This window comes from Sphaeramia orbicularis, chromosome 8 (assembly GCF_902148855.1).
Source record: "Sphaeramia orbicularis chromosome 8, fSphaOr1.1, whole genome shotgun sequence".
Classification (NCBI taxonomy): domain Eukaryota; kingdom Metazoa; phylum Chordata; class Actinopteri; order Kurtiformes; family Apogonidae; genus Sphaeramia; species Sphaeramia orbicularis.
The window spans coordinates 44,562,571-44,587,976 of NC_043964.1; the positions used below are offsets into that span (position 1 = coordinate 44,562,571).

Below are 25,406 nucleotides of genomic sequence, written 5' to 3' on the forward strand. Positions count from 1 at the left end.
TATCATGCAAAATAGACTACACATTCAGTGTGTCAAAGATATAGGTCAAGCAGATATTTCTGTCATATAGTACAGTATGTCATGGGGCTCTAGGGCAAATGCATTTCTAGATTAACTGCATTCACCTCACCATGTCTAATATGTGTGCCGATTCCATCCTATGTGCATTTATCCATATACCAATACATTACAATGAAAAGTACCCATATAGAGCAGGAGCTGTGAAAGATTTCCCTGTAGACTTTCTGTGCACGTTTATATCAGGCAGCCACTTTCAGGACTACACTGGTGTTTTTGTTCTGATACAATTATTTTGTGATAATATTTCGACAGACCTAGGGGCTTCTTTGCAGCAGCTGCAGTTGCACTTGTTTTAACACCATTGGCAGTGCCGGATGGCGTTTTCTTGGTCGTTCCAGTTGTTGACTTTGCACCGTTGGTGGCCAGTGAAGCTGCTGCGGTTTTCTTCTCAGCCGCTTTTGTGATGCTCTTTGATGCTGGGGTTCCGGTTGTACCTGTTGGTTTTTTGGCTGTGGTTGGAGTGGTCTTTTTGTCTGAAGCAGGTGTGGTCTTCTTGGCCACTCCGTTGGTCTGGGGCTTGGACACACCGTTTGATGGACGAGCCTGGGATGTGTTGGACCTTGAGCCAGTTGTCGTCTTGGTCGGAGCTGTGCCAGGTTTTGTCTTGGCTGCAGTCTTGTTGGTTGTCTTGGCTTTGGAGTCTCCTGAGGTCTTGTTGCCTGTTTTGGCAGCTGGAGTTCCCTTGGCCTCTTGTGGCTGGGCCTCCACTGGGCCTGTCTCTCCTACGGGCTGCTGTGACATCTCCCCCTCCACTGAACTGGCTGCCTGGTTGGGTTCCTGTCCTGCAGCTTCATTCGGTGGATTGGATTCCAATGTTTCCATTGGCTCCATTGCTGCCGTGGCAACCCCATCCGGCTTCATCTCCCCTTCAATGGTAGTCCGTCTCTGCAGGGCAGGGCTGAAGAGGATGGCAACAGGTCGGGAGGCTTTCTGAAAACAGCAAGACCTAGTCTGGAGAGACAGAATGACATATAGTACAAGACAGTTAGTCTGCTGCAAGACCAGACATGAAAGGTCTGCCTTCCCTCCTATCAGGAGATGTAAGTCAAGGAATGTTGTTAGTTGCAGGAATCAGATAAAGCAACTGCCTCAGCATCCAGCACCCACACAAACAGTATTATGCAGACATCCAACTTTTACTACAGGGAGGCAAAATTGATGGCAGCATTGTAGGGCAGAAAAGGATCAAAAAGTGCAAATTTACTGGTGTAGAGAATGTACAGAACAGTTCAAGAGGCAACTGAACTCTATCTAGGAAAATGTAAAACTTAGACTATGCTGCACAGACAAAGATTAATTTAATCTAAATAAATTTGTCAGAGTTTAGCAAAACTAGATTTAAATTTGTAAATCAAGATTTACATAGAGCTGTATTCCACAAAATGATCATGTTTATTAAATCCAGGTTTACTGATGTGATTTAAAATTCAATACACTGCATTCAGTATGGAGAGGCCATGAAATGCATGTGTGCTCTCAGGACCTAGTAACTATAAAGCAAAGGCATTACCTTTCAGTTGCTCTGAATTTATTATGGAGAGATAACATTGTTTGACAGCTATGGAAAAATTTAGTCTATTCATGACAGTCCAGCAGCAAAGCTGTAATTTGGTGAGTAAATCAATATATAACAGCCTAGCAAGGAGAAAAGAGTGTCTTGCAATGACTGGCTTTTCACATCTGTTTTTGACAGATGAAGGCATCACTGAAGGATGTTGAGTTGAATCTGTCCCTCAACATTCTTTTACAACCTTGATTATTTTGCTCAAGTTATCTCACAAAGGCAGCTGTTTAAAAAGTGAAACGTCTCCAAGTTTAGGCATAAAATCAATACTGCATCCCATTTTAACTAGTGCAACAGAATTAAATTGGACCAAAGTTTACAGTAAACACTAAAGTGATTGCTGTTTTTTTTTCTTTTGTGCAATATGTTTTGAAGTTAGACTATTATTTAATTGAATTTGGAAAAACAAAATCCTCGTTGGTGCCAAAGGTGTTACAGAGAATATATCTAGAGCTCTGACACTAGCACAAACAATTAGATAAACCCATTTCATGATCAGCTGTGTGTTAAAGTCTCATGGGCCACAAAGACGGGGTAGGGGAGGACATATCTACCACAAAAACAACTCATTCTACAAATAGCCTTGATTGATTTCCATGCCAACCGAAATGCAGTGGCAAATGTGTCCCTCTGTGATACTAAAAACCTCAGTGACACACTTGGCTAGAGTTGTTCCTGCTATGAGTTGGCTTAGTTTGTTCTTGGTGTAAAATGGCATCAGAATCACTAGTGTGGAAGACTAGTTTTCTGGGATAGCACACTTGGAGGAGGGCAAAAAGCTTCTGCACGCAAACAGCGCAGACACATCATACTGTACATGCTACCTGTAATAGTGTTGCAACACACAAGGAGCTAGGCAATGCATCACAGCACTAGGCAAGTCAATTAAAATAGAAAAGTAGGTTCAGGATGTGATAAAGGCCCGGGTGGACGTGCTAAGTGGGTCAAAGCTTGTAGAATAAACCAAAAGACAGGGAGACAAAACACAGGAAGTAGTCAGGGACACTGAGGACGAAAAGTGAAAAGTATGAGGCACATGAAGCTGAATAAAGGACAACCAGCTGTACTAGGATCTGTCATACATGATCTGTGTCAATATTAGACAAATGCATCATATTCTGTTCTCTCAGCTGCTCTCAAATAGAATGATGGGAGGAAATGGATAGGTTTTTACAAGTCTGGCATCATTGGTCTGGTGAGAGAAGCCCGACGGGAAGCGGGGGAACAGCAGGAAATGGGCTTGTCAAAGTTTACAAACAGTGCAAGGAGCCGGCTGTGCAAGAGAGCTAAGCAGAGACAACTCCAAGGCAAATGCAGAGGCCAGCCCAGAGGAAGAGGCTTGGCCTGTGGAGCATGGGAACAGAAACAGAACCAAGTGGGAGAGAGAAAAGAAAAGACGCAGGGAAAAAACAAGACATCACATGAGCTCACTGGGTTGATATTTGCTGGTCCGACTCTGAAATCCAGACATCACTAGTCATCCTAGTTTCCACTGACCTAAACGCACCCACATACACACACACACTCCCTGTCCTCTTTTTGGAAGAGGACAGACATCATCTTTATGCCACTAGCTTCTCAGAAACAGTCCCTGTACACTCTTCCACATCTTTCTTTCCTTCATCAGTCATCCTTAACTCATCCTCTATACTGAGCCTAACGTGTCAAAAGACCCTCTTTCATTCTCTGCTGTTCCTCCTATCCATTTCCCCCTCCTTGATTTCTGTCTTGCCCCCAACACCACTAGCACTCTTCTTCCATCCCTCTGTTCTCTGTTTTCCTTTGCACAGATGGCCAGAGCAGCTGAGCAGGGCCAGAGGGGGAAAAAAATACTGCAAAAAAAATGTGTGTATCTCAAACAACACATACAAGCAGGGACACACAGCTAGTTCAACAGGCTGCCACCAACAATGATTTAAGAAGCTGGAAGGGTAGCTGTGACCCATGCCGCACCCTTTGGTTGGAAGAGGTTTTAATGCCAGTGGAGTTACAAATGTGAAGAGTGAATTCAATTATATGATAAATGTCACCAGTCATAGTATTTGAGACGGTGGTCCCTGGAGTGAGAATGAAGAAAAGAGAAAGTAAGGAGAGAAAAACTTTGATGATGATCCATTCTTTGATCGTTTGCCTCAGTCCAAGAGCTCTAACATAAGGTCTCACCACTGTGACCAAATTTGACCAAGCAGTGAACCAGGAAATAAGCCTGTGTTCAATCACATTCTCTCCTCTCATTATTAAACTTCCCACAGTACACTAAGCATCTGGCAAGGCTGCTCATTTTGCAGCTCCTCTCCAGAGCAACTTACACTGCTGCTGCTTTGTGTGTGTGTGTGAGAGAGAGAGAGAGAGAGAGAGAGAGGAGAGAGAGGAGAGAGAGACAGAGAGAGAGAGAGAGAGACAGAGAGAGACAGAGAGAGACAGAGAGAGACAGAGAGAGAGAGAGAGGTGATAAATCTTTGCATGGCCACAGCCAGAGGAACATTTCTTTCTCCTTCGAGCCTGCAGACAGCTGTGAGATTGCACATCTTCTCCCGGGCTCTACCACTCACTCAGCCGGCCCTAGACATCATTAGTGGTATAGAATGTCTCATTTGGCAGTGGTGCCGCAATAAAGGATGCCATTTTGCGGCCGGTGTCACACTTTGTCAGGGTCACTGTAGTGTTATGGGTGAATTGCCAAGTGGGGAAATTTACTTCTGTAGCAAGCATGACTTTGGTTTATTTGACACCTGAAATAATAAAACTACCTTGATTTGCATTGAATCCCAGTACCTCCAGTTTGGAGAGCTGATGACACAAAGGGCACTCTCCTGCTCTGGTTTTCTTGCTGTGCAACTGACTGATGTTCCTACTGACATTACAGCTCTATAATGGAATCTAATTAGACTGAGGACGGTTATTGTTAAAAGGGCATGCATTAAGCATTATCAATTAGCCCGTTCTCAAGGCTTGTGCAAAAGTCCAATTCTTTCTTTAGAAATTGCTGAAGGTTTAAAAATACATAAAACCTTCCATTATTGTCAATCACTTCAACGTACCAACTCAGGCTCAACAATTTGGCAGAGACGTCATATTGGGATTTTTGTGGACAATATTGTGCATAAGACTACTTGCTTGGGTGGTAAGGTCATTTTCTCTAAATCCCAAATATCATCATATGAAAGATGTCATCTTTTTTTTTGGCTGTTAGCATTCATTTCACCTGGTCTAAAAACCAAATAGAGATCGGTTAGTAATTATGCAAAGGCTTAAATTGTGTGATTTGACCTAACATTGAGTCCAAAATGTTTGTCTGTCATTCAAGTTTTCTGACTTGCATTTTTTGATCTGCAGTGTTTTCACATCAATCAAAAATTTAGAGATGGAACACAACTAGCCAGATAAATAGTTGAACAATTGAGAAACAAGAAATAGGCTATCAAATAGGTGTTGATACTGTGCATGCATGAATTAATATGGTAGTGAATCCATAATGTACGACTATCAGCTCGTATGTTTCATTGTTTTCTAGTGGCAGAATTTTGACTGCCAATCAAAGCTTCAGTAGGCATAAATTAAATTTTTAAATACACACCTTCACCTTCAGCTACGTCCTGTCAATCCTGAGAATATATATTTCACATACATGTAAAGATATATGGTAAATTGATAAAGATAAATGCTGCAATGCTGTTTCATGCCACTATATAAAATTGAATGCAAAATATTACAGGTAGGGAAGCTGCCATGTAGAGCTGCACGATTAACTGTAAACCACTGAATTAACCATTTGAGAATTGGCTGTTTAAGTCCAAAGTCCAATATTTTTTATTCTATCATTAAATTAATTGCATTAAATATTATGCTTTTGTTTCTTTACTCATCTATGACGTTAAAATAACCAAATATGGCATTTGAGGATCTTGGGCTTCGTCCTGCTCTGATCATTCTTTTTTTCACCACCTTCTTACATTTTATAGACCAAACAATCAATAAATTGAAAAAAACTTAAAAATGAAAATATTCCCTAGTGGCAGCCCTAATAGCATGTTGCTTTACAGCAAAGGTTATCAGATTTTTGGCCAAGAACACCAAACACTTGCCTAATATTCTTTTAAATTTGTTACAAGTGAGAGGATCATACAGTCATCTTTAATCCTTCAGGACTCATGTATCATGTATTGTGTTTATTCACGGATTTTAAAGAAATGCACACAGGAAATAGAAGTGAAGGCCATGAGGCTCTGAAACTGTTTAATTGGCAATGCAACTGACCACTGTAAGGGTATTTTCACACTGGCTATCTGGATCCATGCCGTAACCTGGATATGCTCACACATTCCCTGCAGATGTGTTCACAAGCATGTACCGCGGCCCATGCCTGAGTACAAGTGGGTGTTACAGGGTTGAAACAGTAGGTGGCAGGGTGGAAGGAATTCTGTCGCTATCCAACAAACGCGGAAGTCAGAAGAAGACAAAACTGTAAGTCAGAAGACAAACCCTGACATCATCAACGAGCAACTGTTCTGTTCATTTGTCTACAATAGCGGCAATACTTTTTATCTGTTAGCCTGTTTTGAGGCAAAGTGAAGAGGAGCGACCTTCATTGTCCCCGATATATCACGAGTGGTTCGGTCTAGGGATGTAAACAATTAATCGATTAACGATTAATTATCGATAAGAATTTGCTCGATTAAATATTAATTGTCAGTTAAGTGCCCTTGTCCACCTGTCCACACCTGTCTGAAGGCTGCCGGTTTGTCCGCGCTGCAACTCCACGGCTGGGATAGCTGGTCATCGAACCAGATCATGGCGTTGATGTGTTAGAATGTCTTTATGGACATGGTGGAGCCAAACACAGACCGACCCGTCTGTTTGTGGGAGCAGGGCACCCCCGACTAAATACAAGCACAAATGCAGGGTCAGTATCAGAGCGTTTTCCCTGGAGGTTCGTCTAGTCCACGGTCAGTGAGACAGAAGCTGAAAACATCCCTCAGGCTCCTGATCTGGGCCACAGGTATGCCGAGCATTATGTCCTGTGGTCACCTGGTGGACACGGGAAAAGGCGCGGGGGGGGGGGGGCAATTAAAGTTTGCGAAGCTTCAGGAGGTAGGTAAAAGATAAATAAACTAAAAGTTTCACCGACTGCACTGCCCCGCACCCCCATAGTATAAGTAGAACGGAAAGTCATGCATGCATGCGCACAGTTACCAACCAACACACACGTCCCCGGCGTGCATGAGGACGAGTACCCACCCCCACACCGACAAGCGCGCACACCCTCACCGACCGAAACACACGCACGTGCACCTCCCCATTACACACCGCCACACCAACAGACGAATTCCACAGGAAACACTGACTGTATCCAATGGTTCAATAAATCAATCATTAAGGAATATGACATGCTTTTTTCATGAAGTATATAAATAATATTTAGCTTTTATTTTTATAGACTGTATTGAAAAAGAAATTCAGGTTCTCAGGAAAATCGCCGTTTATCAGTTAATCGTTAATCGATAAGGTCATCCAACTAATGATTAATGGATTAATCGATAATTTGCATCCCTAGTTCAGTCGATTAGGTAAGCCCGTGCCGCAAGGATCCAAGGCTTTTTCAGGAGACAACAGGAGCACCATTTATGGTCTTGTGGTGATTAAGTCACTTCCGTTCTCGGGCATGGATCACTTTCACACTGCAATGTACCGTACTGGAGTCCGACACTGCAGTCTGTACCCAGGACTACCTTCTCAGCTGGACTTGGGTACAGTACTTGCACATGGAATGTTTGCATTGATACTGATAAAATTAAGTGGAGTTTGGGGTCCAACGTACTTGGGTACGCAGTGTGAAACGCCCTAAAGCTGCATCACGCCATTTCCATTTACAAGTTAGATTCCTCTACAATCATTTCTTTGTATTTATCTATGGAAGCTTTTGGTAAGAAATTCTATTTTCCACCCCTGTCTGCACATTCATACAATTATACAAACTTGGACCATAGAGCTTTCTGGTCCAACTGTACTTTTCACAAAAGCAACTGAGGATTAAGTGTTTTGCTGGTTCACTAGTCTGGCACCTAAACTGAAGCTGAGGAAGAGGTTTTAAACAACCAAAGGGGCTTACAGTGGGATTACATTACATTACTTTCCCCAAGTCTCAGTCTATTTCCCCTTAAGTTGACCAAACTACATTTAAAAAAACGAATTAAAGCAGAAGTAACCTTCTTAACACAGGGAGGCTCTGGGAAATCCTCTCTAGCATCATCTATGACACTGCCTAGGCTACAAACCAGGCAGTAATACACCAACTGGCATTTTTAACCCATTAGGGACCACGAACATTCAATGACCTGAGACAAAATAGCCTCTGAACAAGCAAACATTTCCAGCAGCGGACTCTAGACAGATGGTGATGTCAGCTCCATCAGGCTCAATTCAAATCATGTTTAATTTCAGCACAGTGTACAGTCTCAAAGTTTAAATGGCTTAACCTGAACTTCTGGCCAGACCTGTCAGCAGGATGGCGTCCATCACACACACAACCACATACACACACAAACGTGGGAGACAGGACAAAGTGGAATGGAAGTGGAGATGCCTCAAATTCCAGTTGCCTTGGATCATTTTCACAGCAAATTTCTTATTCTGTCTCCTGAACGTAGTTGACTTTGCAAAAATGTGTGTTGGCCTTCATAATGTGCCCAAGTCATGTGGCTACAGTGTCATGTAACTAGCATCCCACTCTAAATTCCCTTCAAGCCTCAGTGATGAGCTACACAGTAAATGGGGCCACAGGAAACCCACACAAATATTAGACCAAAGGTGAAGCTTGCAGTGTTTACATTGTTTCAGTTGCCATATGCATCATATGCGTGAGCTGGCCACATTTACAATTTTAAAACTCCCACGATTTGGCGCATGCCCTTGAATGCACTTTTTCTAATTTCTGTCACTAGGGATCTCTCAATCAAAACAGTAAAATGTAGACTGATGTGACAGTGTGAACAAGTCTTGGGTCATTTGAGCTCTTTTGACAAATGCTATTTATTTCTGTTATTACTGTATAATTATTACACTTAATACGCCTCAAGCAATAGCTAATGACGGCCAAGCCAGCTCTGCAGTGAGATCATCCTCCTAGGCATCATCCCTTCCTAATACCCACAATGGGGAGTAAACAAAATGTGTGCATATTTCACACTTACAAGGCACCACTACAATGTTTAGGCCAATAGCGTCAATAACTGGAGGGCATCCAGGAGCGCTGGGAGATCTAAGCTTTTCTGTCTAGACACAAACATCTTGAATAATGAGGTCATCAGCATATTCAAACAGAAATACAGCTACTTTGACCCCCTTTTTTGCATCAAGTACAATCTACTACTGTGTGTGCGGGGGGTATGAGTGTACAAACCATGACTGTTTTGCATACGGCAGGAGGTTAAATTTCCAATGTGCTCACAGGAAAATACACAATCTTTTTAAGAAATCAGTACTATGGATAGCTGCAATTCATTATGCAGATTTGCATTAAGCAGCTGCAGAGTGGGGTTATTGGGCTAAATGTTAAGTTAATGTCAAGTCTTCTCTAAGGCTGCCGTGTTTGTTCATGTCTCATCAGGACCAGTGTCAGTTAGAAACGAGAGACTACACAAAGGCTGAAATCACTTTAGCCAGCCGACCATCCAAAAGTGTGCATGAATCGCTGTGGTAAAGTCAGCCCTGCTCTCACAGCACACAACTGTGTACACACACACACACACACATTATGTGAGCCTTCTTCTATCCCCAGGCCCTACTCTAAATAGTAGTCAAAGAGAGGGATTGTGGGGGAAGGAAGCATAAGCAACATTGGTGGGGGTAGGGCAAGGGGAAGCGTCAGAAAAGAAGCAAAAAGAAAGTGAGCTTTTGTGGCCAATGTAACCCTCTGCTAAGGCTGACATGAACTCACATGAGCTTGACAGAATTACTCAAGACATAAGTATTCTGTAAGAGGATAGAAGGTTCTAGTGAAGATGGATGCAGTGTGGGGAGGGAATGTTACTGGGTAGGTTCTGGCTGGGAAGGTGCTTTTAACGAGCATTCAGTGGCCTCTGACCCTGTAATTGACATGCTTTTATCTTCACAAGCAGCAAAACAGAAGATGCTGAGCTCTTTGACCCTGCTAATAAACCATTCATCCTTCTTCTGACACATCGTGGGATGGATTTTAAAACATTCAGACCGTGAACCAAACTGATACTTTATGCACAAAGTTTACACTGTAGCTCTCCATACAAGACAAACATAACTGTTTTTCTGGTGTTTGTCACATGATTATTAATCATACTAGTGTCTCATGAATGCATATAGGTCAGTGATGTATGATGATCACCAACTGTATTCATATAGATGATTTAGCAGGGGCTTTAAAGTCACGCAATGTGACTGTGATTAAGTTAAATAATTAGCCTGCATTAAAAATTAATATAGTAATAATAAAATGTTTTGAAACAAACTCTGAATTAATTTTCTGTTTATAATCTCATATGCCAATGAGATCACCATAATTTTAAACTACATATTTAAATGGAGTAAAAAAAAATTTTTTAAATGCATTTCTGCTGTAAATCAAATGAAACTACAATAACGTTTAAGAAGAATACTATTCAGAGCACTTGAAATAACAGAAATACTCCAAATAGCTAATGCTTTTTTGGAATATTTAAAGTGATTACATGGTATCCTTTTATACAGTTAAATTTGTACCTTAAAAAAAAACACAGTCGGACAGAAAATATAGACATCACATCATTGACCTATATATTCTAATTGTCATCTATATTAAGGGAATGGCTCTAGATTTATTGCACTTTTACTTGAGCTCAGAATCACTGAATAAGCAGGAAAGTGCATGCTTTTTTGTTTGCGGGTGTCTATCGTTCCATCCCTGTTTGACGAAGAATGTCCAGTTTGCACATTAGAGTTTTGAATGCTGACGTTGGGCCTGAGATTGTTCATTCAACCTACTCTAAATCACAACAGTGGTCTCAGTGAACTCTACACTCCCATTAGGGTGGCTTAGACACATAGGCTTCATATCGCTCATCAATCTGATAAAGAAAAGGAAAAAATAATTTATTCCAAATGTGTCCTCAGTTATTCAAGCATGGTTTGGAACAGCCATCAGATTCAGTAATGGAAACTGATTAGTAGTGAAGATTAAAACTGCACTTTGAAACAGAAAGAGCTGCCAAATAGGACGGAAATGTATCCCTTTTATTAGAAGGCTTTAAAAGGTAGGACCAATGTCATTTTGAGCATCAGTGAAGCCATGTTAATCAAATCAAACAAGGAGAGCATGAAAACTAAATGACTTTTCCAAGACAATACATGTACTTCATTCCTGAAACATGTTTTTAGCAAGTTTCCTCTTTAGTTTATTGGGTGATCTTTCTTTATGAGTAGCTCTAGGGTTCAAACTGATGCACCTGTACCTTACACAAACTTATGGAAAATGCTGATATGAATCCAACTCAAAATCAGACTTAACTTCAAGTACAGTAAGTGCTACCAGTTGCCTTTCACATATGTAGTTTATTACCCCACCCCCGAAGGGAGGGATATTGTTTTGGTTCGGTTTGTTTGTTTGTTAACACTGTAGCAACAAAACCATTGGTTGAATTCATACCAAATTGGGTTTAGCCTATAGATTGCCAGTAACCCAGAAGATGTCATTACATTTTGGGAGAAGTAGGTCAAAGTTTCAATTTTTTATGAATTTTAAAAATCTTTTTTTTTTTTTTTCCCCCCCATTTACTTATTATGGGTGAAATTTCAAATGTAATAATAATAATAATGAATTAGATTTATATTGAGCTTTTCTATGAACGCATATTCAAAGCGCATACAGTGGATCCATTATTCATTCACTCACACATTCACACTGTGGTGGTGGTAAACTACATTTGTAGCCACAGCTGCCCTGGGGCAGACTGACAAAAACGTGGCTGCCAATCTGCGCCTACGGCCTCTCTGATCACAGGCATTCATACACCAGTAGGAGTAATAGTACTGGAGGCAAGGAGGGTGAAGTGTCTTGCCCAAGGACACAACAGCACATGACTGGGATAGAGCAGGATTCGAACCACCAACTCTTCGGTTATTGGACGACCCAATCTACCATCTGAGCCATGTCTATAAAAACATCAATTTTGTTTCAATTTACTTCAAATTTAGCACATAGCAACTGATATGCTGACATCACCACATGCATAGACATGATGACAGCTGGATCGATGCCAAAATAAGCTACAATATGTGCGAGGGGCGGGGTTTGTTGTGCCTGGCACCACTTGGTAATATAATCAGAAATATCATTGTTTATAGTTTATCTTTTATACCACCTATTTATTCTTATTCTATTTTTACTTCTTTTTTCCAAATTGCATGGCATTTAATAGCAAGATGAGAGAGAAACAGTTTCTCAGTATGTCTTGTGCATCCAGTTGACAATAAACAATAGGACAATAAAATATGACAATAAAAACTCTTTGAATCTTGAAAAAAAAATACCGAAAGGATAATGGTGGAACTCAACATTAAAAGAGTTTCAGATTGAAACAATTTCACATTCATCATGAAGTACAAAAAATGGTTGGGGCCATAGCATTTGTAAGCAGAGCTAACTGAGGAAGATGTCAATAGCCTGGAGCAAAAAAGCGGATTTTATTTGCATTGTAAACTGCCCCTTAAGACAATACATCACTATGGAAATTAGTCATTATTGACTTTATTAGAAATTGAACAACTGAACTTAGGTTAACTTCCAAGTCAAGGTAATAAAAGAATAATGAAAGCATCAATGACTCTAAATCACTAACATTAGAGTAAGTTAATCAATAAATCTGGTATTGATTATCAAGTTAACAATAAAAGTCCAAGTGATTTTTTAATCTACTTCTTGATATACAACTTTCCCTCACAGTCAGTAATACCAATTGAGAAGTCTAAGACCACACTGTAACTGTTCAGTCATGCATTTTTGTAACTTCTGCTATACATGTAGTGTCAACACTTGACTACCATCACTATTTTAGTTTAGAAACCCCATGGAAACAACGCCCAGACCCCCACATTCCCTGTTCTGATTGGTTCTATTATTCACTATGCATTAGGGATGGGAAGATTATCCGATGCGTAGGTACGCCAACACGCACGTGCACGATCCAAGTGCACCGGTAGAGAAGCTGCGAGTAAATGAAAAGTTTGGAATGATTACTGCAATGCATCAGTAATTGAATGTTTGTATTGATAAAATTCGACTCATTCAGTAGAATATATTTTTACTTGCATTTAAAAGTCTGAGCTCCGCGGATGGACTGTGGCACAAGCGCCACCAAATGAATACTGTAATGTCTATATCTGAATCTGACAAGACTTAGAAGGGAGGTGATGACGTGTGGTTTCTTAGCGTGTACTTTTTACTATATCAACTGCATTGAATACTGCCGTACATACCGGAGATACTTCCTTAAACAGTGACATACATATCTAACAGCGCATCCCAGAATACCTTGCACAGATGTCTTTTAAAGTGACAGAGCCTTTTCTGTATACCTACATTACAAATACATTACAAATTGATTCAGCAAGGGAGCAAGAAGTTGAGTGTTAGAAACATACAGAGAAATGACTTTGGAAACACAGTTCAAATTTTTTCACTGACTGTATGTGAGGGACGTGTTGTGAAATTATACAAAAGCCGCTTTGTAAAAAGTCATTGTTTAATTTTATAAATAAATAATCAAGCTCATTGAATTGCACTGCATATTTTTTTTTTAAACAGAATGAATTTGTTGAATCCAAATGTGCTCTGTATCGTGATTTGGGTGTGAACTGGATCGTATCATGAGGTGCCACACATGTATCTTTAATATATCGGATCGGAAATGCTGTGTCGAGATGCGTATCTTATCGGCCTTACAACTAAAATCCCCAACCCTACTATGCATCCTTCTCTTCTTTCATGTGACCATTTTAACAAAATAACAAGATGTGGCCCCTAATAACCAGCCGCTGGATTAGGGCTGGGTGATATGGAAAAAAAATCATATCATGATGATTTTTTTCATATCAGACCGTATCGATCTGTATCATATTAATCAAATCACTATTTTTGTCAAGCTTAAATTTTCCATTACTCATAAGTTAGATGTGAAGACATCAGAAGGTTATTTTTGATTTAGTTCTGTCAGAGGTTGAACATGACAGATGTGCTGAAGAACACATACAACTGTTTCAGATAAATAAAACAGGCACATATATTTAAAACTAAACTAAAAGTCTGACCAGCAGGAAAAAGCTTTCAAGTTTTAAAGAGAACACAAACAGAAAAGACCATTAAATTTATTGGTCAACTCCAAATACATGAAATCTTCATTCCAAAATAAATCGTAAGCTTTCCAGTTCAACAGGAGAACAGAAACAAAATGGACAAATAAATTGTCTTGTCAATGTCAAATGTATAAATGAGGTAAAAACTTATAATATATTCTGAACAATTAAGGTCACTCTACAACTGAAGTTTTTATACTACTGTGTGGGTCCTAAATGCATTATGAAATTTGACATTACAAGAAATACCCAGTCCTCACAAAACAATGCCTGGGGTATATACATGGGCTGGTATAAACTGAAATTGAAACTGAACACTTTGAGCGGCTGGCTCCCGTTCTTCACACTACATGTATTCACTGGGTACACCTCCATATTGTACTGAAGACCCCAAACCGAAACAGTTCGGTACAAACAAGTACATCATTACATCCCTACTTTTCAGCGACCCAGGACACCCGAGTTCTTGGTCAAATTTTCTCCTGAGGGAACAGTCTCTCCGCTGCAGACCAAACATTAGCTGTGTGCTGCAGCTGGCTCTTACACCTATGCTGTGTGCATCAACCTAACTTGACGTGACTCTAGCATGATTGGTTCCGTGCTGTGCTACTTAATTATGACTGTTTGTTCTTATGTCTATCAAAACATGGACAAATGAATGCTATTGAAATTATATTGAGCATGCCTCACATTTCTATTGAGGAAAAGTTATTTCGCAATATATATCGATATTGTTTTATCACCCAGCCCTACATTCGACGTATTATCATACTAACTGGTAAGTGGTTATTTGAGTACCTTGTGATCCCATGTCCATGTTTGCATGTTTGAATGTTCTGCCATTACTTTGGAAATGTTGCCAAAAGCTGTGGATGGAAGTGGATGGAAACCCTTTTTCATTGTAAAACTGTATAAAACAGACAACACTTGTGGATGTAGCCTAATATTAACCAATGATCCCAATGTGAATCAAGTTCAAACAATAGTCCATAAAACTGACTGGTGCTGTAGATCAGTGTCACATAAGTATGCCACGAGAAGTCATCAGGTGTGCCATGGAAAATAATCCAATTTCACCTGACTGGTACTATCAGCGAGCAGTGTCATATAGATACATATAGGGGTGAAATGATTCCTTAAGTAATTCGTGTACCTCAATTACAAAAAATGATTGAGGAATCTTCTCTGCCTCGAGGAATCACTAATTTAATTGTAAAGCTCAAAGCACGGCATTTTGCATGGACTACTTAATGCGACACAACACGCTTACGTCACTCACGCAAAGGAAGATGACGGAGGATGCAGAAGTGTTCAGTTGAAGCAGCGGGAAAATGGAAGAGGCGAGTTAATACAACAATGACGAAAGACAAAAAACACAATAAAAAAGGCAGAAAATGTCAAAAGTGTGGAAGCATTTCAGATTGAACGGCAAGGTAAACACCGTGACATGTATCCATTGTAACACGGCCCTTCCATACCACAACAGCACATCTTCGATGTAGCATCTTCTCATAAGACACCCAGAATGGAGCGGAGGACCCAAGATAAAATAAAATTAACATAGGGGAAATCCATGAGATTAACATTAATGTACCTTACTAACATAATGTTTGCCTGTGGAGGGCTAGGTTTCTTTTAATTGTGGCTACTGTTGAATGTATGGCTAGTTTATTATGATTGTGACCAGCATAGATTTAGGCAGCGAGCCGTGCACCCGTGATTTGCACGGTTAATTCCCAAAAGCACGGCCAAAACTGGTGCACGGCTTGCTCAAAGCTTTCTCTACCTTGTCACGGCCGAATTTTGCAAAATCCAACTATTTTTTGCTAAAATGAAGTGAACCCTCAATTAACTGGACATGTGTGTTGGGGGGGGGGGGGGGGTTTCTAGGTTAAGAGAGAGACAGGTAAGGTGGGGTGGCCATTACCTTGATTCTCCTGAAAATAGCAGAAATGTGTAAAACTGTTCATGCATGGACTCGTTCCAAGTTCCCATTCAAAAGTTCTTGTTCTTATATGCTACAACGCATTCCTGTTATGTCTAAACTGTAAATTCTGAAACTTACTGCTGCCAAAGTTAAGTTGCACATCAAAAAGGCAATGTTTATGCCTTTTTTTTAAATTATTGATGTGTTATATTTTTGATACTTACAAGAAATATTAAGTTGACAGTAATTAAATTGTATTTATTTTCATCTGTATTTGCAATTGCCTCGCTGGAAATGTTTCTAGTCAAGAAAATACATTTTTGTTGCGTATGCACAATATGAATGTAACAAAACTGTAAATTATCAAAAAGAAAAAAAGGAAACCAACTGGTCCTTCATTATTAAGTGAAATACCTTATTTCCTCTTGTGTATTTATAATTGCTCTGTAACCAAGCAAAAATAAGTTTTAACCAATTACTCAATTGAAGAAATTTTCAGTAGAATTCTCGAATACTAAAATATTCGATAGCTGCAGCCCTAGATACATATGACAGCACGCACCAATGATCCACTCTACAACAACAGTCTCCCCTTTCCCTTTGTCAAATAAAGTGAAAGTGAACCAGCCCCGATGCGGTGCATTCTGTTGATAAAATCCCCCCTCACTAGTGATGCGTGGTTTAGCAAGTTACCCGCAAACCCCAGGTATCGGGTTGGGGTGGGGGTGATATGTCTCCCATACTATTATACAATGGACCTCAATCCAGGGGTCGTCTGAAGGTCGCTGACGCACCCCTCTCAGCTTTCTTGTTCCAAACACCCCGTGACAGTGTCTCCCATGCACTCGGACGTGTCCCCCCCCCCCCAAAAAAAAAGTGAAAGACTCGGAGCTGTTGAGGAAGTTTCTGTGTGTCAACTGGGACTACATTTGCATTATATTTCAATAAATATACTTTCTGTGATATTTTTGTTTGGTGGTGTGCCTTATGATTTTTCTAATGTAAAATATGTGCCATGGCTCAAAAGGTTGGGAAACACTGCTGTAGATTAATCGCTCTGTCACCAAGACAATGATAAAACACTCCAAAACCACAACATATTTCCACAATTAATATAACCATTTCTATAATAAGGCTGCACAATATCAGTGAGCCCACCTCTAAACAAAGTTTTCTCATTGGGTCGATGTTGTTATTGGCATGAGGAAATTATTGTAACTAGTCAGATGACCCCACTGCCTTTCCTCAGCTTCATATCACTTTGGCTCACTGCCAGCCCAAAGAACACACGGACGCCTTGTTGAAGCCATCCATATATTAAAAGGTAATTATGGATGTGCAGAAGTATGGATAGGGAAAGGAAGTGATGCATGTCTTTGTGGGATGAAAGGTGTGATTCAGTTGGGGCTTCCCACTACTGTTGTGGCTTCTATCAACATGACACTAATCACAGCTCACACATTCCCCAAAACACCTCCGACCTGAGGTCAGGAAACCGCCTCTGTCTTGAACACAAATAAACTCCAAACAAAGCCTGCTGCTCTCCACAGCATTCCCCCACTCACTGTGGGAGGGCTGAGCAAGCAGGGTGAGGAAGAGTTGGGGAGGCAGAGTGAGGAAGCATCCAACAGAGAAGGGGAGAAAAACGAACGCTTCCATCAAATGTTGGCTATAGTGAGAGCCAGTATATTAAAAGTCCAACAGATATTTTTCCCATTAGTCATTATAATGTACTTTCTTCTTATAGACAGCTGAGCCACGACAAACATCATACCAATCTCCTCTTTGCAGACTGATAATGAACTCCTCAGTGGTGCTATATAAAGTAATCCCTACCAACTAATTTCCAGTGGATCAGTGAACTACTGTGATCATCAAGAGTCGACCCAGAACAAACCTGATCCTGCTGAGAGGAAGGAACTTTGTCTTTTTGTGTGTTTCCTTATGTTTACTTGGCTGCTATCTAGTGTGAAGAGCAGGCAGATTGTGTGACAGACACCTGGATCACTGAAACATGTGATCAGAAGACTGGCACTAATCCTCTGGGTTCTCTGGTGGCTCACACTGAGGTATTACAAAGTACTAAAGTACATACCAGGAATGAAAAAGATATTTGTTATTGTGAGAGATTAGGAAACAACATAGACAGAATTGATTAATTCAGTTCACCATCGTTAATGAGACAATGAATAAAATCAGCTGCCACAAATGGCAAAGAATACCGATGCTTGTCACAGCTAAGCCCCCCCACTCCACCCCCTTCTTCCCACAAACACTCAACAATTTGATGCATACATACAAACAGTGTCCTTCCCATGATGCATCCACGCTTGGAGAAACTTGGCCCCCTGGGGACAGCCAGATTAACACATGACAGAGCTTGTTAACCCTGGACAAAGAGAGATGCTAATCTGTACAGTCAGCCTCAAATGTCCTCAAACAGTGCGCAGACTCGGAGAGAGAGATGCCCAAGAAACATGAGAAGAATGAGGGAGGGATACATGGCCATAACAGAGGCCACAGTATGTCCCAGAAACTAGACAATGCTGTGGGGAGGCAGGGCTAGAGGGTCTGTCAGCCCCAAACAATAAGGGGTAGACAGACAGAGGACTGACTACAAACAAGGCCCCAACGGTGTAGACCCGACTGCATCCTGGCTGGGGCTCCGCCGCCTGCAGGGATGAGCAGCAGGGCAGCGCAAAATGCAACTGTGTGGATATTGATCACATAGAGAAAGTGGGGAGGCAGGTTCCCAGCCCCCACAGATGGGCAAGACCAAAAGAAAAGAGACGGACAGAGGAAGTGCATTAGCAGGCGGGTGTTCCTCTGATGCTGTTAGTGTCTCCCCAGGGAGATAAGAGGATGGTAGGGACAAGGTTTTAGGAGAGTGCCATAAAGGAGGTGTGTGTGTGTTGGGGGGGCAGAGTAAGCAAGAAACAGCAAGACAGGGCTAGACGCTGAGGACCCGACAGAGAGGCAACAGAGAAACTAGGGCTAATTTGTAACTTGAAGAGCTGCTGGATCATCTCCATAATGGGCCGTCTGCCCACAAACAAGCTCCTCTCTAGGGGCAAATGAGATCAGGCCAGCCCAGGACCAGCTGGTGGCTTTGGATCAATGACACCAGATAGAGCGAGATACAGAAGATGGAGGCAAGAGGGCAGCGCCAGGGCATCTGGACAGGAAGGCACAAATACACCCCGTCAGGCCTCTGCGCTCTCTCGAGATTTCGCACGGGACATGGACACACACACGCAAAGTACAAGTGGAACGACTGTTCATAAGAGGATTATGTCCTTCTGTTTGAAGTGGAACAAGGCACGTTACAGATGGAATTTGATCCCTCGCAGAAAGGCTAACAGGTTGGGTGGTTGACCAGATCCGCACCTACTAACTACAGCTTTCTAATCACAGACTGCATGCCTCACAACACCAGATCTGCCAAAAGTCTGCCAGAAAATTCTCGTGTCCAGTAAAGCATGTGTTGATGGTACCATATTTATTACAGCTGATCAAACAAAATAATTTTGAAATTGTGATATGGCCATATGCAATATATAGATAATCCATCAGTTAATTTTTTGATAAATTTGTCACAACATACCATTATATATGAATAACTCTGTTCAAAGACACTCCAGCACACACATTAGACATTGACTAATAGAAGGATTTTTAAAAGCCCATTCTTCAACACCATCAGGAAATAGCCAATACCAGATTAATCATCTAATCTGATATATCTGTGAAAACAATTCAGCATTGTTAAAAAAGTACTTTTTTCAGATTTTTGAACTAACTGTTGAACTGAACATCCAAGACAACGAAATAGCCAAATGAATAAAGAAAAAGTTGGATCACTGAACCTCCAACTCCAACTACTGAATCAATGAATCTCCCACTTCTACTTCTTTTAGTTATTATTTTACCTCAAAGTAAGCAGTTCTAGTTGAGAGAGCTGATATTACACAATGGCGTCTATCAGAGTAATATTTTGCCGACAAATAGCTTCTTAAACATCCTATGTGCACCAATTATTCAGTCTGTCTGCCCCATATACTCCCCACACATAAGCAAACTTAGTTGTTTGATAAAAATCCCATCGCCAACATTTTTTCATATTTTTCAGAAATGCAGAACTGACTATAACTTGTACTGCCATTAGATTTAGAGGAGATATTTTCTACTTTTTCCTGAAACATTACAACAGGGAACCACAATGTTTTTGACTTTGAAAAAGTGAAACTGATATGACAGAGGAATAAACTGGCCTCAGCTGCCCATGGTAAAATAAGTCTATCATTCTTTGAGCACCTGCATGGGGCACAGATGCCCATCAGTCCACATACAGTTATGGTGAGGTCAGGGAGGGTCCATCTGACCTAATCACACCAAAATCTGCCTGAAGGGCAACAGTGTTAATGTAAAGAGGGGCGCACTGACACCAGCATCTGTGAGTTACAAGTGGTAGAACACGAAACATAAAATTTTTGTTTTTAGTGTTTAAGGCTATATTGCATCAAACAACCAGACAAGCGTAACGCTTTGTCCCATAAAATTTTTGGATTTGAAGCCTAGCAACAGTGCTCTGAACCATGTCCATTATCCATCCTCCCACCAGAGGAATTCAGAGTGTCCAAACACAGCAAATTACTGCAGCTGCTGGCAAATACAGCCTCAAAACCTCGCCACCAGTCGCCAACTGCATGCATGGACAACTGTGACAGACACCGTCAACCCAAGGCCGCTATCTGTCAGAGTACAGACAACAGTTTATCTCTTTACTGCGCTAATTTACCATAGTGCCTGTTTCCTTACGAAACCTAATCATCCAGTAAACAGAGAGGGAGGTTTGGCCAAATATCCAGTTTCTGTTCATGGTTTTGATAATCCCAGAACAAGAAACTATTGTGCTGCTGTTGTTTACATGGCTTAAAGGAAAGCTACAAATGATGGTGGTAGTTTTTCATGATGCCAAGAAAACCAAGGGTCATGGGTTCAGGCTGAAAAAAGCCTGATGACCAGAGGCAAAGGCTTGCCCTCGTCATTGACGAGAAGTTCAGAGCTGGAGGTTTTTTTTTTCTGAGTCACACACCCAACCCCAACACCACTCCTGAGGCTAAGGGCAAGCTGACACACAAGTCTATTAATGCAACAATCATCTCCCCTCTAAGGACTGTGGGCATGGGTCGAGAGGCCAGCTGGGAGCAAAATAGGCCATTAAAATTTAAATTACCCCAAAATACAAGCCTCTCAAAGACATTTCATGTGAGGGTATCCCATGGCAATTTCTGCCGGCGTACCTATGCATCTATGAGTTATTACAGCAGCTCTCATCCTTGTGTTAAGAACTTGCAGTAATGTCTGACTTATTTAATGGACCGCTGACAACATTAAGTGGTGAAATAATGAAAATCTAAATTATGTCTGAACACCATTAAAATATCATTTTGATGGTTTGATTCATATGAGACTCAGTGAAATATAACTGGGTTCTGATTCATGGTTTATAAGAATAAATAATTAAATAAAAGCATATCACTAAGAAATTACAATGCACTTCAAGTATTTGTTTCTGTAAAATTACTGATTTAATAGAGAAAAAGGTTGTCAGATTGACTTAAAGCTGTATATGACTATCACCAATTTTTCATCAAATCTGTAAAACCCGAGTCATAGCCTAAGTATCAACAATCTGTAAGTCTTTCTGTGACTACACACCTGAATCTCTTCATTCACGGTGAACAATTTCTGAGTGTACGCCACCGTAAAGAATCCATTTGTTTAAAAACACAGCCGGTAGGTCACTTGGGCATTTTCAGACATGCATTGTGGGAAGGAGCGCTCCATGCAGCTGCAGTAGCAAGAGGCGGCCATAATGCGGCATCATGGAGCTCCGGTTCCCACAATGTACATCGTGACAAATTTCCAAAAATGCTCCAATTACCTACCAGCTGTGTTTGTAAACAAATGGATTGTTTATGGTGGCGTACACTTAGAAACTGTTCACTGTGAGGGAAGAGATTCAGGTGCGTAATCACGGAAAGACTTCCGGATTCGTGATACTTAGGCTATGACTTGGTTTTACAAATCTGATGAATAATTGGTGAGGAAAGTCATACGCAGCTTTAAAATGAAAATAGTTGCCATTATGACCAATATTAAATAATTTAAAGAAATTAAGTCAGCATTGGAAGAGCAAGGTATTTTTTCCCACCATAATAAACTGCAAACTGACCAGTTTTGTTGCCTTTTTTTTTCTTTTTAATATACATACTGGAATGGGAAAAGTGAATGACATCAAAAACAGGTCCCCAGCTGGACCAGATCTGGGCCATTGTATTTCATGGTTGGGCTTCTTGATCACATAACCCTCTGAAACACATGTGATTGTTGGATAATATCACCCTTAAGACTTTGACACTTTTATGGAACCAATTCAACTGCTTAGCGGCTAAATTTACTTAGGGGGTCAAATGAGTGGCCATTTTGTCAAAAAAAAAAAAAAGTGTAAGAATGCATAGAACTGTGTTGAAATAATGCTAATACATTTGTGCACTGACTACTGATATTGTTTGACAGTGGAAGCTATATTTTCAGAAATATTGGATTTTGAATAGCACGTGTATGTGAAACCTTTGCTGGTGGATGGACGCGACATTACCCATGATGATTTGGTCAGTACCAGTACTTTATTAGTAATAAACCTTATATACTTACTACTGCTAATTATCCTCTTATTCATAAATGTTAGTATTGTGGATCTAAAACAATAACAACTAACAAAAACACAAAATGTGGCAGTGGACAAATTTGACATGGTAGTTACGGATCCCATCATACTGATGCTCAGCAGTCATGTCACCATTTCCAGAAATGATCCCCGCGCAAAGCTAGTATCATAATTATTATGCTACAGTTTATCATCATACTAAAGAGAAATAACAATATTAGAATTGTATTTCTTTATAAAAATGCTTATTATTAGAAACTATTGATTTAAAAAGTGACGTGTGACATTCTTAATGTATGTATTCGCATAACATAAGCAGGATGGATCAGCACGATTATTTTTAAGTCTAGGTATGAAAGTGTGATTGGCAGTGTGTTCTCATTTTTATTTCAAGGGCTAGCTGACCCATTATGTTCTCACCCTCCCTTTAATTAATTACCCTTTAAGTCAGCTACGTATCCTTATACAATACAAAAACTCCAAATGTCTTCCAACAAAGAAAATCAGTCTTGATACCAATTTCCGAAAATATATTTTTTCCAGCCATTACAATAATCAGATTTATTTATTCCAATATTCCTTCTGACAAATCCTCTCTGTGCAGAGTGCCTCTGGCAGTAATCCACATGCTGCAACTAATAATCTTTCTAAAGCCATCTTAAATAAGTTAATAAAAACAGAGTGTGCTTTTGAATGGCAGCTAAATTTAATTTCACATGATTGCATTAGGCTCTGGTCTATCTGCAGGCTTGTCTGTCTGTCTATCCTCCATTTCCCTGCCTCATCCACCAACACTGTGAGTCAGCCATTCTTTCATCCATACACCGGGAGGGGGTTGGCTGGGGGGGGGGGGGTGGACAAGCTGATGTCTTTGCCCACCTCTGACTTCAGAATCCTGGAGTATCTCAAGTTTTGCATGGCAGAGCCTTTAAAAGAACTCATATCAGTCGCCCTGGGATGCCATTTACTCAGGATGACATCAATACCTCATGGTCAGTCGCCAACACATTTATTGAGCAAACCATGCCCAATGTCGCCACAAAGCTTCAGACAATTTATGCCACTGTCTACTGGACCTCAAGGGAAGAGAATAGGAGTTGTGGGCTGGGGGTAAAAATTTTAAAATGCTTGCATATTTGCAGTTTATTAAATGCTCTTGGCCAGGCTTTGGGAAAACTGGCAGTGTTTTCTCCTCCCCATTGTTCTTACAGAGGGGAGTGTAATCTGTCTTGTTGCACTCACTCACCAGAAAGGACCTGAGCGAAGGAGCAGCTCTGGGCCCCTGCAGCCTTAACTCTCACACCACAATAGCTGATCACTTTTGGGGGGTGGCATTAATCACCTCTGATACATGCCAGCTACAGTCTGTGCACAAGCCTCTCACAGATATTTTCAACTAAAATACCCTCCAAGGCCCAAGGAGATTTTTTTTTTTTTTGCTTTAACATGCCACTGTGTTCTTCTCCTAGCTGATAAAAAAAACTATGAAGGCATCTAGCAAATTATTACCATTAAATTGCCGGCATTTCCCCCTGAGGCCAATGAGGCATTTCTCAAACGCTCGCACCACTTGGCCCATCATAGAACAATGGACATCCGCGATGGAGGATGGAGAAGGAGGAGAGATAAGAAAAAAAAAAGTTTAGGGAGTAAAAAGGCAACAAAATGGCCACAGAATGGGAGACAAATCTCTTAAAAAGATCTGGAAGACAAATTAAAAACCAGTTTATCTGTTTTAGGTTAGCTTTACGTGTCACATGTGCACTCCAAGCTGCCTTCCAGGCTGCCACCGCCCCATCAAACCCATCTGCCCACGAACCAAACTGAACGATAAACACAACCGCAAAACTGAGCTGACACTAAAACACCGCTCATTAGACGTTTTCTACAGCATATTTACCGTATATATTCATTCACACAAAGAGCTGCCGTAATTCCGATACAGATTAGTAGCAAAATGAAGAACTACTTTTAGTATTAACATGCTTAGAACAACTGAGTCTGTAATCGTCTATAGACATGACGTCAGTTTTTCAAGTATTATGAGTTGTATTAACGATAATTAGCAAAACACTACTCACGAACTGACGTTAGCATGCTAGCTAAGGCTAAAACAATCTCGCCCTTACCAGTCAGTGCAGCGGCGAGCTAGCAAAATCCTCTCCAGCTACGCCCAGTGTTAGCCAGTACACCCTGACTGAATCCTCGAGTCAGATAAAAAGAGAAAGTGAAGATGTGGACTCGATGAAACCGGGGACGAAATCGCGGGAGGGCAAAGTAAAACGAGTTGAGCCGTTCGGCCAGACGAGGAAACTTCTGCGTCTTCCAAAGCGCCGTTTTTCACAAGTGATGCGCGTTCCCTGAAAGGAAGAAAGGAGGAGAATGACGCTTCAGTTCACACTCTGACACACACACTCTCTCTCTCTCTCACACACACACACACACACGGTGGTAGACCGGTGAACGGATGGATGGACGGCGGAGGAGAGCACAGCGCTGCGCCGCTTTCACGGACTAAGAGAAATGTCGGAATGTAGGCAGTAAGAGAGGACATCACTGCCGTGGCTAGTATAAAAGTAAATGCGTGGTTAATGATACTTATGAGACATTAATGACATTACCCACATTACATTATTCACTACATGCAGAAAAGTAGAGACATACAGCCAGTGTAGCACAGTCAAATGGGTTAAGAGAGCAACTGGCCCATCAGTGGCACACAATGCACAAAACACAAAAGT

General features: G+C 40.9%; 1 protein-coding gene across 3 annotated transcripts in view; it reads right to left on the reverse strand.

Moving 5' to 3' along the window:
- The window catches only part of LOC115423447 (proteoglycan 4-like), a 39,086-nt gene extending 13,935 nt beyond the window's left edge, over nucleotides 1–25,151 (reverse strand). Inside the window, exons 1-2 of one of the 3 annotated variants that reach the window (XM_030140267.1) lie at nucleotides 24,795–25,151; nucleotides 336–1,032 (exon numbers count right to left, since the gene is read on the reverse strand). In XM_030140267.1, the coding sequence (XP_029996127.1) occupies nucleotides 336–942 (607 nt within the window). In that variant the 5' untranslated portion in view covers nucleotides 943–1,032; nucleotides 24,795–25,151. Of the gene's footprint in view, nucleotides 1–335; nucleotides 1,033–17,768; nucleotides 17,873–24,794 lie in introns of those variants that run through there. The other 2 variants (XM_030140269.1, XM_030140268.1) reach the window with 2 other exon arrangements.
- Between the last annotated feature and the right edge of the window lie 255 nt (nucleotides 25,152–25,406).